Source organism: Epinephelus moara, chromosome 21 (assembly GCF_006386435.1).
Source record: "Epinephelus moara isolate mb chromosome 21, YSFRI_EMoa_1.0, whole genome shotgun sequence".
NCBI lineage: Eukaryota > Metazoa > Chordata > Actinopteri > Perciformes > Serranidae > Epinephelus > Epinephelus moara.
This window is the reverse complement of record NC_065526.1, coordinates 33,848,696-33,867,181: the sequence shown is the minus strand read 5'-3', so window position 1 is coordinate 33,867,181 and position 18,486 is coordinate 33,848,696. Positions and strand designations below refer to the sequence as shown.

General features: G+C 41.2%; 1 protein-coding gene across 3 annotated transcripts in view; it reads left to right on the top strand.

Moving 5' to 3' along the window:
- The window catches only part of astn1 (astrotactin 1), a 605,257-nt gene that overhangs the window by 300,058 nt on the left and 286,713 nt on the right, over positions 1-18,486 (top strand). For all 3 annotated transcript variants that reach the window (XM_050074592.1, XM_050074591.1, XM_050074590.1), the window contains exon 15: positions 2,570-2,697. In XM_050074592.1, the coding sequence (XP_049930549.1) occupies positions 2,570-2,697 (128 nt within the window). The remainder of the gene's footprint in view (positions 1-2,569; positions 2,698-18,486) is intronic.

The window sequence follows — 18,486 nt, the reverse complement described above, 5'->3', positions numbered from 1 at the left end:
ATAGAATAATTTCATTGTTGAGTCCAAATGAACATGTGTGCCAACTGTGTTATTGAGATACCAAATTCACCAGAATGACACAGATGCAAGGTCACAGTGAACTTGACCTTTGGCCACCTAAATCTAATCAGTTTAGCCTGGACTCAAGGCTAAACTGATTAGATTTAGGTGGTCAAAGGTCAACAACTAGAGGGAATTAAAGAAATTCCCTCTAGTTGTTTTATTAGATATCATGTCTCAAGAATGAGATGGACATGCCTCCCACAACCCTCAAGAGGGGCATCTCCAGCTGGCCACCCGGAACTTTTTTAAACCACTTTCATCAGTGCTGTTTCCGGTTATAGAAAGCAGCTGTTTTAATGAAAAATCTCCAATAAGCACACCATTTGCCGCAGTCTTGCCACCAAAGGGCAGACTGACAAATTTTGCCACTAGCTGGTGAACATAATGAAGCATCTTGCATTGAAAGAGCTACATTTTTTTCCACCTCTGGGGTAGGTGAAGACCAAAACAAAATGAGGCAATTTACAGCTGATATGTTGCTGGTCATCAGTTCTATAGGACTATCATATGTCAAATGTATTTGATTTTTGGAGGCAGCAGCTTTAAGTGACAGTATTTAATAAAAAGAAAAAATAAATAAAAAAAACTTCTGGCTGCCTAATGCAGTCACTAATGTACAAGGTTGCTTAGTACTGTACATTTTAAAATGATGAGTCTGCAGTCAAAATAATCAGAGGACTATTGATCCCTACAGTAGTAAAATAAAGATATATTCTCATCAGCTCTAGTCCCGAGACACCTGAATGACTTAAGTTTCTGATTTATTGAAGCCATTCAGTTATGGAACCTTGTTGTGAACCTAACTGGCATTGAGACAAAGAATGATGGAGTGGACGAAATGAGTGAGTTCAACCAAGAGTCACTCACAGCAACAGACAAATGAGGACATCAGCTCTCAGACAGAGGATGAGTCACGTTGCAGCAGAACAAGCAACATAATGAAAAATGGCATGCATAATGTCAGACTTTGTCTCTTCAATAAGTGTTCCTGCATAATTGTTACTGTGTATTGATTTTTCCTTAATGATGTGCCAGAAAGTGTTGCTTTACAATCTCCCACTGATGAGAGGCACACTTATTTATTCATCTTTGATCTAGTCTGTCCTTCCAGCCGTCATTCATTCATTACAGTAATTCTCATCTGACTCCTTCACCTTTTATCTTTCATATAGGTTGTTCAAAAGAATTAATATTTTAGAGGAAAACACTGTCCTGTATAATTGTAATAATAATACAAAAAATGCTGCCAACAAGTACATCAATACAAAAATGCAATGCCATCTGCATCTACAAATATTTTTAAAAAGGTGATACAATATTTAGTATGAGGTTTAAAGAATATCAGTAGGAGCAAACCCCCTACTATTCATGGGATTTCTAGTCTGTCATGGGATTTTTAGAGTTGAAATCCAGACTTGGATGAATTCAGTTTGTTTAATTATTTGGTGATGTTACATGTTCTTACAAGGTTTTCCAAGTGAGTCTCATAGCAGGAATGTGCTACTGTACAATTTATAACATTTTGCAATCCACCGCACACATTCTTTTGGTTTTGGTGGTCTGGGAAACAGAGGTCAGATACACGAACCGCTTTGAAGGCTTGTGACTAAATCACTGTGCACGCAAGGAGAAAGGAAAATGGGTTTAGACACTTTGCGGGAAAACGTGATTCAGTTTTTCATCAAATCAATCATTGTGACAACTGGGAGCACACGTGCGAGCCTGATTTCCACTCCCACAGTCGCCATGGATGTAACTGCACTTCTTCTGCTGCCTTCTCCAGCACTCTTTAAACCTAACAATGAAAGGAACAGCAAAAAAGATGTATCATTTCATTGATCTACCCATGCCACATTGGTGACACATGATCATCATGCAAGGCTGTGGCTATTTATAGAATCCATAGTGTTGTTAATTCATCATGTAAATCATCTCTGGCTTAACTGTATGGACTGTAAAACATTATGGACCACACTGTACACAGTCATAGAAATGGGCTGACAACTTAAATAATATTTTGTTAATTATATTTTGTCTCTTCAAAGTAGACTTGAGGCACAGACATTCTTACTGCACATTTGTTGATATGGTGCATGCATGGTTTTCGTACATTTGGCCAAGATGTTGGAACAAACAGAACTAACCACATTTTAAGTCACAGGACAGAAGCATGAATTTTTACATTAGAGCTACCGTGTAGCAGCGGGTGGCCTTCAAATTATCAGTAGAGCAGAATTTGGGGGAGAAAATAATTTTTGCTCTGCTTAATTAACTTCAAATTTTAAAATGACACTAAAAGAACTTGACTTTATATCGTAAATATAACTTCTTTATACATCCACTGTCCCTCCTTTTTACTCCCCTGTCATTATTGTTCCTCTTTGTTTCTTTGCATCCATCTTGTTTGCCTCTTTGCGTCTTGTTTCTCTCCACTCTCTATATTGAATGACTGAGTGTTTCTGCCTCTAAATGGGACCTCCCATCTTCTCCTCTCTCTTGACACCAGGCAGAAGAACTTTGCCCGAGGCATTGAGCAGCAGCTCCCAGATGGCATGGTGGTTGCATCAGTGCCAACGGAGGTCCAGTGCCACGAGGAGCTGTCGGACCCTGTTCCCGACCCAGAATACCTCACAGGTATGAGACCATATTTCATAGTTCACTCTGCTAGCTTGCAGCTGTGCGATACCACTTCATCACCGGCCTGTCGGAAATCCTCATTACTCAAAAAAAAAAAAAAAAAAAAAAAGTCAACTTCTCAGGGCTTGAAAACCAATGTGGAATGCTGTTTGAGTAGCCCAAGGTGTTTGCTGATACATCTGACATTTTAGTCGTCATTTATCATGTCTGGGCGGTGAACCATGGTTAGGGTGAAAGTGGAAAGTTATCCGGTGCTACAAACTTCATTCATATGGGCCCCAGTGTGCATAGTGTAGACCCCTAATGGGTCAAATGAAACCCAGGACCTGATTCTGGCTGGGTCCTGGCAGGGTTTTGTTTCAGCGGGTCTTACCTCTGTGTGTTAATGCTTGTTGATACAAGTAGAGTCACTAGAGGCTGTGATCATGTGTTTCATGTTAATCATACCAGAATGTGTGTTTTGAGGTAAGGTTCCTTGATAATTGGTGGAGCACCCTGCTGCTGCCAGTGTTGGAGTTCTCACATGATTTGCAAACCTCTCTCCTAGAAATTAGCTTTATTTATGACCAATTTGCAACAGCAGATATGTTTGAAAAGAAATAACGCTGCCCAGATATTTTTTTATCACCCAAAATAGGAAATACTGTGAATAAATGTATTTGGGAATTGTCCACTGATAACATATGTCTTGTTTTCCTACAGTATCCACTCTTGTAATACATTATCTGGTTATAGCAGCTAAGGGATAATTAAACTTATTTATGATTTTGACACAGCAATTGGTTAAGGCCCGTAGTATACTTAAATATAAGACTTGGTTAAATAATGTTTATCTTCCTCTCTTTCTTATTTTGAAAATGTATTTTTGCACATTACATCTATGAAGGGTTTGGGTTGGGTTATTTGACATTTTGCACTATCAAGTTAGGTTACAAGTCAGGTTGCTGTGTTTCTTCGAAATATTATTTTAAAATTTGGCTTATATTGATTAGTTTTGTTCTTTTCTGACATTAAAGTTTGGTTGCTTGTCCTGTCAGGTGAGTCAGAAGTAAAGAACAATAAAACACAGGAGAGCAGAAACTTCATGCTAATGATTTTGGACTGCATTCAGAGCTTTCACTCGCAGCCTCGAACTATTGCCCCACATTGCAGACTTGTGCTTTATTGTACTGTGTCAGCATAGTGCAGTGTTGTCAGATATCCAAAATCATATTCTCAGAGATCAAGCTGACCGTCGGCATTTAAAGGGGAACACAACCTACATTAAGGATTCCCATATGTTATATGGATGGTCTAGGAAAGTTCAATCAGTGTTTGTAAATATGAGCTGTTCTCTGTGAAAGCTAGAAACCAGAGAAATAAAGCCTCTTTCCCACGGCACAAAAAAAAGAATACTGACACCTGCCAACGTCCAGCTTGTATTTAATGGGAAATGTTACAATTACCATTCACTCCTGGGACAAATGACTCAGCAGTAGTCATGGATATCTATCTGCTCCAGCTTCGATCAACTTCGATCATCAGTGATTGAAATACAACACCCCGTAGGATGCAATCCAAGCAGCGCTCGAACATCGTTCAAATTGTAATTGCCACAGAGTTTGAAAGAGAGACTGAAGATAAGAGATATAATAAAGTAACCACTGTAACATTTTCACTGGCCTCCATGCTGCTTTCTACTGTTTACTAGCCCGTCTGTGACTTCAAACGTGTCTCACCAGTAACAAACAGAAAGGCATATTCGTCTGCTGCAGAGGCCTCTACACAATTTATTGTCTATGGAGCAGCTCCAGACTTTATACTTGAAAATACAAATTTGAGTTTTAGCACTTTTAAATTAATAAATGAAATCCCCCATGTCCCCCCATCATGTCCATATACTCTTTTACTATATATACACAGTACCAGTCAAAAGTTTCAAGTAAATGGGAAAGCATGTCCAAACTTTTGACTGGTACTGTATATATATATATTTATATATATATATATATATATATATATATATATTAGGGCATTAACAGAAAAGTCGATTTGTCGACATTAGTGGCACAAGTCGACACCCCGCGGGAGGAGTCGACAAGTCGTGTGTTTTTTCCCTCTCTCTCTCTCTGTCGACAAGTCGTGTGTTTTTTCCCTCTCTCTCTCTCTCTCTCTCTCTCTCTCTCTCTCTGTGTGCTTACGCTGATACTTTATCCTTGACTAAGTGAACATAGTCGTAGTATAAGCGGAGCGGACTCCGCGAGGAATGTCCGCAGTCATTCGGGCTTTCATAGTCGAGCGCACTTCCGCGTTGTAGTTTCCTGTAAAAATGTCTGTTAAAAATCCCCCGATGTGAAAAATACATGCCAAGCAGTCACTGGTGCGCGGTTGTAAAATCTGAGCTTTGCGCGCACAGGGCTTGCGGACGTCCGCTTTGAGTCCGCGCGGACCTCCGCAGAGTCCGTTCCGTGTACGTTCCGGCCAGGATGTTCGGGCCTTGACAGACACACATCACATGTNTATATATATATATATGTATATATATAATTAGTTTATGACTTTGTCTTGACAATGAAAATGAATTACCTGCGAGCATCACCATTGTAAAGAATGATACTCCAAGTTGTCTGCTGTTTCTCTTAGTGAGACTCACAGGCAGCTCACACTCCTCAGCTCGCCAACTCAACTCAATAATGAATGTGAAGGGAGAATAGGTAGAACATTAGCAAAATCATTTTTTCAACTGGGAAGTGTGTGTGTGTGTGTGTGTGTGTGTGGGAGAGGGGGGCGGGCAGTGGGTGGGCTGTACCACCACTGTCGGGATTCATTAGTCGGTGGCATCAGAAGCCATCTCGCTGTTCTCTTCATTACCAGTGCAGCACATGGCAGCAATGTTTGAGCTGCCATTAACACAGAGAAAGAAAGACAAAAAGAAGAAGAAGAAAAATCTTGGCTTGCTATATATAAAGAGATTCCAGAAGGCCAAAGATGTGTATCCGTCCATCTGGATGCCTCATTATCTTCTGAGTTTGACCTCACTTTGTTTAGCATAGTTTTACAGTCTCAGTTTCTAAATGTTTGAAATTATGCAGAGCAATCATAGACTCAAGTGTTTGATTGACTAGTTGGATAGAGAAAAAAGCTTTGTAAAGAACCATTCCATTTTGACAGAAGCTGAAAATAATATTTCTCTTACTATTTCTCAGTGCTGGCATTTAAGTTGTAGAACATGCAGGACTTTTATAAAGAGCAGGCAGCTGTAATGGAGAGGATATCCTCCCCTGCTCTGCCTGCATAAGTAATAACCTTTTTGTTCGTGTTTGGAGTGCAGTAGAGAGCACTACAATAAAGAGTGTAGAATTAATAATTATATTTCAGCATATTTCCTGGAGATGCTTCATTCAGGCAGCCTGCTGGCGAAGCTCGTTCCAGGCACCTGTGTAACTGCCTCTGAATTGCTTTACCACGTGGAAAGCAGCAGATTGCAAGATGGGTTTATCGCTTGTTGTTGATATAACAGCGTAGATACAAGGCCAGTCAGGACAGCAATTCAAAACCACATCATCCGAGGTTACGTCTGAGGTGATGGACAATCAAATGACGACAGAGCGGCAGCGGTTCCAACCGCCGTTTATTGGAACTTTCAGAGGATATTAAAACCGTCTAATCTAAATGGAACTTCTGCTGTCAGGTCCCTGAGCCCCTGTCCTCCCCTCCGTCCCCCTTCTTTGTGCACAGCTCAAACCTTTTTATCCCTACATCGCCCCTGGGCCCACAGTGCACAGGGGCCTGAACAGAGGCCGACGCAGCAGCACTTCTCCTCTCGTGCATTTGTGTTGGGCCTTTGCTGCAGTTGCCGTGGGCTTTTATTGAAGAGTAATATCATGAATTGAGATATCATTTCAAAGCATCCAGCGGGGAGCCACAGAAGCACACAGTGTACTCTGGGGCACAGTGGTGCAGTTTTCACTCTGTTCCCAACCAATGCTAGAAGTGAACTGATGCTAGAGGGGGCTTGAAAAGTATAATGTGGAGGTCCACAGAAAAGGGCAAAGATGTGACAATCCAGCTTATATGTGTAGAGACGTCACATCTGGACTTACCTCTGTTCCATTAGCTTCTGTGTGAAAAGTGTCCTTAGAGCTTACCGTCTATATTTAAAGAGAAATAAATACCACAGCGCTTGCAATTAGAAACTGAAACCTTTGTGATTTGAAGTTAATTAAGTTTAACAGCAATTTGTTTGTTTGTATTCAAAAACCTAAACCTCTTGTGCATTTATCCAGAGTGGTAGTGCGAGTATTAAACATTGTAATTATTTCTCCATTATTTATTATATCTACCCTCGCTCTCCTCTTCTAGCTGTTATCTCTTCAGTCTGAATAAAAACAGGACATTCAGTTTCTCCTCAGCTCTCTAAATGTATTATACAGCAAACAACATGAAGTACACAATATTCATCAAAAACTTCATAAAGGTTAGGCTGAGGCGACTGATAATGCAGAACTGAAACACATTTCCCTCACGGCTTAATATTGCATTTGAAGGTGAACATTTTAAACAGTCACCCACGTCCTTTTTTATGTTTGTTTTCCCTCAACGTCCATTATACTATTATTATTATAACAGCAAGCAATTAATTCAATCGATCCATTGAATGTACAACAATATGTGAAATCTCCCATGTGTTGAAGCTGCAGATTTTTTTTATTCCAGTGATGGTGGTGAACATAAAAATAAAACAATGAAAATTGCTTGACAAAAGATGCTTCACTCGAGGGTGCCTTAATAGCTTTTTTTTTTTTTTTTTTCCTTTTCCCGGAGCTTTTAACCACATCTCAAGCGGATGGAGTTTGCTGATTTAAGATAGCTCAGATGTTGTCACGTGACCAACAGCAAACAAGCACAGTGGCAGCTAAGGTAATTGTTCACTGAGGAAGCCTGTGAGATGCTGGAGAAAACACTTAGTAGCAATCATTTTATGTTTGTTTTTAGATTCACTTAACTTAGGGTTTCTACTAGAACATGTTTACATGCTTTAGTGGTCAAAAACATTTATATTCCTTATACCATCTGTGCTGGAAGCTATTTTGCTTTACCAGGATTATGAAAGCATGACACGGCATGCTCTCGCTCTCATTGGCTTGTACTTGTTACCTTCATTGGTTGGGTTGGTTAGGTTTAGGCAAGAGTTGTGAGATTGGTTCAGAGACGCTAATTCGCATGCTGTAACACCTGTATCCACTCTCTCTGAAATGCTCCGTTATAGTGCCTGTCTCTTTAAGCCCCCTGTCTAGAAAATGCCCAGTCCTCTCTGATTGGTCAGCGTTTTTGGGTTTCTCACACCTTGGTATCATTGCCGCCATGGCATGACTGCAGTAAAGTTGGTGGCACTTTTTACAGTGTAAAATCACCAATAAAAACGTAAAAAAAGACAACCAGACATGTTCCAGCAGGGATGTGATCCAAAACTGGGAAGAAACAACATCGGCAACCAAGTTAACACATTTCCCTGACGTCAACATGTAGCCTCATGCTTCAACACTTGCAGTGGCTTGCCTGGAGCAGATGACCATAGAAAGAAATCCTGCATAATTTGACGTCAAACTTTAGCCAGAGTAGAAAAAAACACAGAGTTTACTTCTACATGCGTTTGCCGCAATATTTAAAACTTGTTTAAAATGAACATCCTTCATTGTAACACTTTATATGACAAAATATGATAAAGAATAATAGGTCCTCTTTAAATTATTTTGTCAAACCACCTTTTTTTTTTGGAAAATAATGAATTTTCATGCTCTTTGTATGTTGCTTTCCATGAACACTTTTCCTTCATGCCACAGTCTCTAGTTTAAGACTTTTAAGGACTCGGCAAGAGTTGCAGAAAAAAATAGTAAATTCAGATTTTACGTGTCTACAACTGTTGTCGGCAAATATAAAGGATTCAGTTTCTAACAATAGCTCCCTAACACAGTGTTATGGCTATGGTGTTGGATGGCGTGAGGGAAGAAGGCACTACCCGAGAGCTGTTTTATATTTAAGATGTTTCTCAATAAACTGACAGTGTCCCACTGCCTTGTCAGAAATGATGTAAGTGTCATATAAATGCCTCATGAAAGCCGACAAGCATTCACTCAGTGCACTCAGCGGTGCTTCAGGCATAACAAATGTGTTACATAGTGGAGTTCATATTTTGGCCGTGCACTTATTTTTATGCAGGAGGTAAACAGAGTAACGGAAACAGCTTATGATATAATGCAGTCAGGTACAATGGCTCTCCACACCTTTCATGTTCTGCTAAGTGTCCTTCAGTCTCAGTTGTGAAGTTATTTTATCACTGGTAATCTTTGCAGCTGCATTTATTTCTGTGTTTGACACATTGTTGTGATTTTCCTTCGCCACATCACATACTTTAACCAGCCCATTACTGCTGCATCAGCCACCAAGGCAGCAACAATGTTTCCTGTTTCTTCCAGAAACTTGCTTTGTGCTGCCACAGAAACTTGTCTATGAAATAATGATTGATAGATCTCTGTTATAGCTGATGCACACATACTCCCAGTTTGTATTCGATGTATGACTCATGTGTACCTGCCTATTGTGATTCATAGGGGAGGGATATTGGATTTACAGTCACTAAATTGCAGTTACAAAGAAATCTTCACAAACTAGTCACATTATTTTCTCCCAAAAGTCTCAAAAATTACAATGGCATTTCTGCCATTAGTAGAGTGATGACAAAGAGATTGCAAGTTGTACTTCACCAGCACAGGCTGAAAAAAAGTAATATAAGCTTTACGAGTTTTGATTCATAATTTTTCTGTGTTAATTTTGGCACCTATTTTAGACTTAGTCTTAGTCTTTCGACAAAAAAAGTGATGTTCTAGTCAAATTTAAGTTCTTTTTTGTTCATAGTTTTGGTCCAGTTTTAGTGAAACGAAAAGTCATTACATCGATCGTTGAGTTCAGACTGTTTACATACAACACAGCTACGCTCAAAGTACACTCCTCCACCTACAGTACCTATCAGTGAAACAGCAAACAAAGGACCAGATCTGAGCAGCAGTGGCGCCCCAGAATTTTTTCAAATGGGTAGCTAGATGCCTTAAAAAGACAAATACACAGCTTCAATTTCATTAAATTAATTGTAAGGAACAAAACATATACTGAAAACAAGCCTTCTCAAGTTTAGGGGAAACTCGTGGGTACCCACAGAACCTATTTTTATTTAGATATATTGACATGAGGGTTAAAGGCACCCCTTTAAAAATGGCCATGCCAGTTGTTCCCTTGCCAAAATTTAGCCTAAATTTGGAGTGCTGTTATTTAGCCCCCCTTCCAGCAAGCTATGCTACTGTGAGTGGGCACCTTAAGTTATTTAGTTTGACAAGATAAAACTACCTTTGGATTAGCTTAAATAATGAGCATGCCACAGCCTCTTAAAGACAGTAATAGCAGCCTCCAATTATTTTCAGTGGGGAGGCAGCAATTCCCAGGGTGGTGGCCCCTGCAGCCCCTCTTTGGGAGCACCACTGCTGCTTGGAGTCTTTTTGTAATCAACAGATGTGAAGTCCATCACATACTTGCATGCTGCTGCTGCTGCTGCTGCCATTCAGTGGCTGATAAGCGGAGCTAGCTGCTAGCAGCACCGCTGCAACCAACAAACTCCACAAATCTATCCAGCAGCTGTACCATCCACAGTCTGACACACTTGATTGCCTAATGACTGCCAAATTACAGCTGAAAACTGACGCTAACAGCTAACGTTCCTCTGGTGTGAGTGCTTTGTAGGCTAGCAAAACATCCTGGGGCTGACTATTTACTGGTGTTTACTTACGTGTTGTTGTACCTTTATCAGTGATCAAATTTAGCTTGTCAACAAGAGGGGGTCCCTCAGAAATGTTCTTACTTTGGATCCCCAGCTATGTCCTTGCTGGCTTTAATGCAGCACATAACAAATGCTGTTCTTTTGTTTATTTGTTTACTTTTCTTTTTTTTTAGCTTTTCAGTCTTACCACTAATGTGGGATGGAGCAGGTTTCAGTTTCAAGCCCAGAAAGTCTTTGAAAGCCAGCTGGAAACATGATCATTGACTCACTGGTACTGATCAACAACCCTTTCACCCCTGCATGGATACATTATGGTCATTATGTTCTACAGGGCAATAACAATCTCACTTATTGGCCCTTTAAAACAGATGGACCGTCATACGCTCATTGGATTTATTCTTATAAACATTTGCTACCTCTCAGCTGTGTGACAGCAAGTTGTGTGAAGGCAGAGGAAAAACTTGTTCCAGCTTAGAAATCTTGGCCGGGAAAGTGGTGGCACCATCCACATGAAGTCACCTGGGGCATCTTCTCACCTTACTGCACCTGTTCTCTTGGCCTCCACATTTCCACTGAGCACACACACACAGCCATCCAACGCAGTGCTCTCCTGCCCCAGCTCACTGGCTCACCGCCACTTCCACTCGTCTGCTGGCAGGTCGTCAGCGTTATCGCTGCGCCTGCAGTTAATTGCAAGGCTCAGGTAATTGTCCGTGGGGTAGACAGACGTGCAGAGGCGGTGGCGGCAAGAGGAACGTCTGTTGAGCCGCGATGAACGCATGCCACTCCTCCGTCCCTTGCTGATTCGGCCAGGTTCGGTTGCTATGGTCAGTGTATTTGTCACAATGTCAGCACTCCTTGTTCCAGCCCTCTCCGGCCCTCGCAGGGGTGAAATCATTCATCTTCCTATTCATCTCCGGGCTTGGAAGCCATTCATCACGAGGCCAGAGACCTCCATCAATTATTCCGATGGGAGAAAGAGTGAGGAAACGAAGGCTTTGAAAGGCAAATACATCTTGATTTAATTGGAAAGCAAGTATGCTCAAGGCTGCTAAGCAGATTTCCCCTAAGATGGAGCTTGAGAGGTAATGGCGCAAAAGAGACAAGACAAAGGGAAAAATAAGGGAAAAAGAAGCCAAGTGTAACAAAGATGGAGGAAGAGATGATGAAAAATTTAGTAGATGAAAATCAGAGCAAAGAACAAATATCTAGGAGAACCCAGCAAGTGAATGAATGACAGGCATTTGTCTCTGCAGTCTCCAGAGTGTGAGCTGAGCCAGGATGAGGGAATCCATTGGTGAAGGTTAAAAGGGCAGCAGGGGGGGCTTGACCCATTCTCATCTTCCGCTAGCAGCCATATAATGACTCTGCCTCCGCTATCTACAACACACACACATCACATCTGTGTCTTTGAATGGGTGTCTGTGTGCCCACGTGGCTGTATGCTCAGACGGAAGTAGCACAACAGAGAACGCCAAAGGTGAAATAGTCGCCCCTGACAGTCACCGCGGCTCTGCAGCCGATCCCCCGTCGTTTTTCATCAAAGCCACAGATTTCTGCTTATGGTTCGGAGAAACGGCTGACACAAGAGTTTAGGTGCTCAGAAGAGAAGTTTCAAAAGAGAGAGACAGATTTGAAGAGTGCTACTCTGGATATTTTTTGGAAGTTTATACATTTTGGGAGGACACTTTTTTATGTTAAGTTTTGTAGCTCAAGGTGTAATACCAAATCCAAGGTTGGATTACCTAATGGGCAAATGGGGCAACTGTCAAGAGGCCTGACCTCAGGGGCCCCAGAGTTCCTGGTTTCTCTTTTTGGTGTTACTGGGGTAATGTAATTAATCCCAAATTTTACTGGGAATCTAGGCCAGTACATTACAATAAAACTGAAATGTTAAGGGTCCCAAGGTGTCTCCTGTATTTTTATCTAATCTTTAGACCCTTTAGATCTTTAGTCTAAAGCTATGTATCGTTGATAGTTGTGCTGCACTGTGTGCCTCTTTGTGCTGGGGTTTAACACATGGTCATATGATCACATGGTGTGAATTGTTAGATAAATTTGTGATCCCAACCCTACTGACACACAGCAGACCTGGGGCAGGGTATCATTACAATACTGGTCGGTTTCTGAGGCTCCGTGCAAAATGTAAGAATACGTGTACGGGGCCCACAGCTAATTGTTACCCTGAGGTAGGGGTGGGCGATATCAAAGACGGTGGATAAACAAAGACGGTCCACTGCGAGTCAGTTTCCTGTATCAGTGTCACATGGGGTTCATGACCACCACGCCCCTTTAGGAGACTAACAGCAGGTCCTGAGTCCATTGACTTCAGTGGGAGAAATGAACGTGATTACAGATTATGGCCAATTCTTTCGCCCCATAGTCACGGAAGCAGATATTGGACCCATTTATCACAAGCCACATATCTTCAGAACATTCCGACACCAAAATAGCAAATTTCAGATGGACAAATCAGGAGAAAATTTACTTTGTTCAAGACCTGTTTCTATCTCAACAGCACACGCTCGCGAGATCTGGCAACAGGTATCTCCTCTCTGGTGCTGAAATCAGTGCAGTTTCACCAAAGATACTGGATTATTAAAAATATTTTTTTCCAGCGGATGTCTTAGTTACAACATCATTGAGCTAACTGGAGTAGTTTTATGTCGTATCCGACAACAGGAGGCTTTTAACAGATGACGTCCTGATGTTAGCTTTGCTGCTGCTGTTAGCTGTCACTGTCAGCTGCAGCCACTGATGCTTTCTAGACATCATGATTTCCCAAAACTGAATAAATACCACACATAGCAACATAAAACTGCTTTGCTAGCTCACTCATGTTGTAACTAAGATATCCGCTGGAAAAAAAATTTTTTTCACGGACCGGTTATTGAGTTATTACAGACACAGCTAACGGCTAACGGTTAGCCCAGCCTATCTACGATAACCAAGCGAGGTTGGGGATACTCGTCTTTGATTGGCGGTTCTCCATTGTCTTTGAGTGGGCTACGGGGGACATCGCCTACTTAGGAGACCGGAAATGTATACCATTTCATACAATGGGGGTATATTGTAGGTGGGCCATCTTGTAGTAATCTAGTATCTTTGGCGATATATATCGTTAACGAAAATATCGTCATTGTTGTTTTAACAATGTGCAAATTGTTATCGAGTATGCAAATGACTTCACAAAAACAACTGAAAACAAGTTGAAACCAGGTTGAACCCCCACACATTCACCGAACAAGAGTTACGTAACTTGCGTGCAGCAGCACACCGCAGTACGCCTAGGTGGTCACATGATCTCTCACTGGCACCTTCCCGGCAGGTCAGCCTGCTGCTAAACAAACATTAGCGAGACAACATGGCAACACCGCCCACGGATGCTCCAGCAGCTTCAGAAGACATGGGTCAACTGTTGTGATAGGTCCCAGCCTGTCAGGTGGGAACTAAGGTCATGCTGTATTGTGTTGCAGGGGAACAATTAAAGGGTTGCTCAAGTACTTGAAGCCTGCGTGGTTCATGAGTGGTTTGCGGTTATACCAATAAATAACTGAACATGGTGTTAGAAGTAAAGTCAGACGCAAACAACAGTACTAGTGACTTAGTCTGCATATAGCGACACACAAAAGTGTCTAGTTTTAGGTCGGGAAAGTTCGCAGTACCAGAAGACCGTCTATGGAGCTACCTAGCCTAGCCACAGTTAGCTGAACGAAGCGGCAACATGGCACAGTTTCAAGTCTCCCCGCCGGAAAAGTTCACCTTCAAGGCTGAAGACGGGCCTAAATGGATTAAACGCTTCGAAAGATTACGTATTGCTTCTGGATTGGAGACGCAAGCAGAAGAGAATCGCAGGAATGTGATCTTTGAGAGAGCAAAGTTTAATCAGCGGCATCAAGAAACGCGCGAGACGGCCGACAGTTTCATTATGGCGCTGCACTGCCTGGCGGAGCACTGCGGTTACGGGGCTCTACATGATGAGATGGTGAGGGACAGGCTTGTGGTGAGTCTGTGGGACAAACACCTATCTGAACAGTTGCAAATGGACCCGGAATTGACGCTACAAAAGGCCGTCACCAGAGTCAAACAGAGAGAGCAGGTAAAAAAGCAGCAAGAAATGTTAAGAACATTTTTCCATTAATATCATCCATGAGAAACAATTAATGAGCTATAACTCAGGCTGTTAAAACACATATTTAAAAGAATGTCATCTAATTATCTTTATCGTCAAAATTCCCCAAAATATCGAGATATTATTTTTTGTCCATATCGCACACCCCTACCCTGAGGTCATTTATCTGACCACGCACATACCACCACAATCTGTCAAGTATCACAGGAGTTACATTTATATCTGACAATTCTGCATCTCACAATGTATATTAAGCACCACTGTTCAAGGAAACCTTGTTCCTTTGTTGTGAGGCAAAAACCATGGATTACGAGGTCAGGGTGGTGAGTGCAATGCAAGACACTGGAGTTCGTGTCCCACTGCACCTTTGTATTAACGGTCTATTGTGTAGAATTCAGTGGCATCAAGTGGGGAGGTTGCAACATCTCCCATGTCCCAAGTGTGTAGGAGAATTGGTGGTCATCATGAAAATACAGATGTCCCTGTCTAGAGCCAGTGTTTGACTTCATTGTAGGCTACTGTGATATAACATGGCAGACTTGCCCTGTACGTAGATACAAACAACTCATTCTGATGTGAGAAAAATAACACGATTCTTAGTTTCAGGTGATTATACACTGATGAAATCACAGTTGTGAGTATTAACTTCAATTTCTGCCAATGTATCCCCCTAAATCCTGCACACTGGACCTTCAACTGTAAACACAATCTTAACCTAGGTTAACAAGTGTATTGTAATTGCCTAATCTTAACCATATTTTGTTTTGCTATAATACACAAGATTTTTCCTTTTTTTTACGTTTCACATACATAAATACAAAGCAAAAGGGGATTAAAAATATAAAAACGTGCATATGAGTGTGGTAGAAACCTTTACAGGCTTATACGAAAACCATACCTAGAAGACATTTACCATAACCATGCTGTAGTAGCTATGCACAGTTATTGTAGAAACTAGGAATTAAACAACAAAATAATCAATTTTGCTTGGTATTGTGGCCCATTTTTGCAGAAATTTGTCAAAAGTTTTTCATTGACAGATTACAATTCTACTCGATCCGTACGCCCTTCTTGAATTTTACCCTATTTTATAGGCATCATGTAATATGATGGGGGGGCTTTGGTAACCTTCACACTTCCCAAAAAGCGTGTAGCACCCCACACAAGATCACATGTTGATAACAGCACCGCAGTCTTGATTAAAACCACCAGGCAAAATTCAGTTTCTTGAAGTAAGGCTCTTTTCTTACTGACAAGATTTGTCTTCTTGCACTGCTGCTGATTACATCACAGGAGCATCTTGCCACTGGCACATCTTTTATTCCTGTGATTCACAGTGTTTGGTATGTATCTGTGTGTGTGTGTGTGTGTGTGTGTGTGTGTGTGGGAAAGCAAAGGCGAGACTTGCAAAGCTTTCATGATTTTCTATCATGCATCCCCATGAAATGTGAAATCTTGCCAAGAAAGTTTGTAAATCTAATTTCTGATATCTTTTCACACCGCGTTTGAGGGTTTGAATATATATGGGCCCAGAAACACACTTGAGCTGAAATGTATGAAATCACTGTTGGATGAACTTCAAACTTTTTCTATTAGAATTTGACTTGACATTTATGCTGAAAGGTTAAGACGCAAAGTTAAATGCCAATTGTTCCAAACTCAGCTCCTATCCATTAATAATACATGGTTATTGGTCCGGATTGCAGTTTAGGGTAATGAATATCATTGTAATCAGTGCATTTTAATATTTAGAGCCTTGATTGGATTTGAATTGATCACGCAATCCGTCAGAAGTGAGTCTCTTTATTTCTTTTTTTCTTAGTCAGAGCAGGCCAAGTTTTCTTCATCAAGGTCATCCTTTGTGTTACTGTATTCCTCTGGTCTTGTCATATTCAACCTGGCCTCCCCTCGGGTTCTGCCCACGGCCTCTCCGCACACTACCCACGTTACGAGCCTTTAGATATGTCAGCACAGAGATGGCACATAATCTATATTTTATAAGGCCTTGATATAATTGGTGGCAGTGAGGGAAGGTCATGCCTTCAGGGGCCTTCGTCTTTCTCCCAATGGTTTTCAAGACAAAATCCTCAAACAACAGCCCTCTAGTCAAGATGTGGATTGGACAGGATGAGGCAGATGAAGCAGTGAGAATGGTGCCACTGTTTTAAGGGGAGTGGAGATGCAGCGGGTGCTGGAGCGCAGCAATTATTCAGCATGTATTTACTTTGAAAAACATGCGGGGGCTATAATTTATTCAGCACATTTTGGAGCAAATTCTTAAGCGCGACAACAGTCATGGCTCATGGGGCTGATTTGGTGTCAGAATCCGGAAAACAACTGGTGAATTTTGGGGGTTTTGGTGAGATGAAAGTTATTAAATGTGAAAAGTTTTAAGTCAGTTTTGCGTCAGTTGTCTAGTGATATAATTGCGATGCAGTAGAGATATAACCTTTTAGTTTTGGGTGCTGTATAGAGGACAAACTCACTGCAACAGTTCTGCCAGCTTTTACAACCACTTCATTCTAATGCTGCATTTGTAAAATTGCCTCTTTTAAAACATTAAAACCCTTTTGTGTATCTCCCCCTCTCCTCTCTTGTTTCCAAAGTAGCTTTAATGAGATTTATTGACATGGATCTGAAGAAACAATATTACCAAAGCCGTAGGATATTACAAAATTGTATAATTCAAAACAGAAAGCAGTGGATAATGTTTTTTTGACTACTGGTGGTTTAAATTGTGTGACCTTCTCTCTCTCTCTCTCTCTCTCTCTCTCTCTCTCTCTCTCTCTCTCTCTCTCTCTCTCTCTCGTCTTCTTTCCTTATCAGTTTATATTTAACTCGTATTTATTCTATTATCTTTGCAAATGAGAGATTTCTTCACATAATCACATCAAATCAATCGCCCAGCCATTTATGTGCAGCAGTATTTAATTTGAAGCATTTACTCATCTCTGTTAAGCATTGATGTGCTTATTGTTGCAAATTAATTAAATTGAAACAAAGACATATCCTGATGTTATATTAATAAGGTGAAGATTTGAAAATGAATGGAAAAAAAATGAACACAGGGCAGTTCGTTTTTCACTTAAAGTTCCAATCAACTTCATCATCCTATTTTGGCAACCACTGATGCAGAGAGCGTAGAGCCAGCATCAAACCACACGAGACTGAGAAACATACAATGCAGACTTGCACCAATACACTGCACGTATACTGTGTTTCCACACAGTTTCACCAGATTACATACAGTAACTGTTTATTGTGGTTGTATTGGCTATCACCTGAATCCACAGACTGTATATGAAGATAGATGATACGTCTCCACTAAGCTCCACTGTACAAAATGTAAGCCAAAATATCCCAAACATGGCTGCTGCCATCTTGCATTGGCGACGTCATTTGGAGCCAGAGTCTGCACAGCCGCAATCTCCGCAGTGTCCGACTGCTTGTCCGACCAATCATGAGCAGCCCCATCGATCATGAGCACACCCATTGGCACACAGCCATCAATCATGATGTCAAACCCCCTTTTTCTAGCATCAAATAACTAATTAAACAAACTTACCGGAGAAATGAACACCTGGACACACAACAGCGTGACAAGAACAACGTGAAATGACAAAAAACATCTTTGGGAAAATTATATTTGATATGAACTTTGAGGTTTTAGTTTGGCCCATGTCCCATCTGCTAACATGGAGGGGGTGGGGTTTATGACCTGTACTGCGGCCAGCCATTAAAGGGGTGATCAAAGGGTTTTGTTTAACTTTTGGGGAGCTGTCATGTCATCTGTCTGTACTGTGATGTATTTCTCTGTGAGAATGGAATATAAGAGCAGTGTACAGTT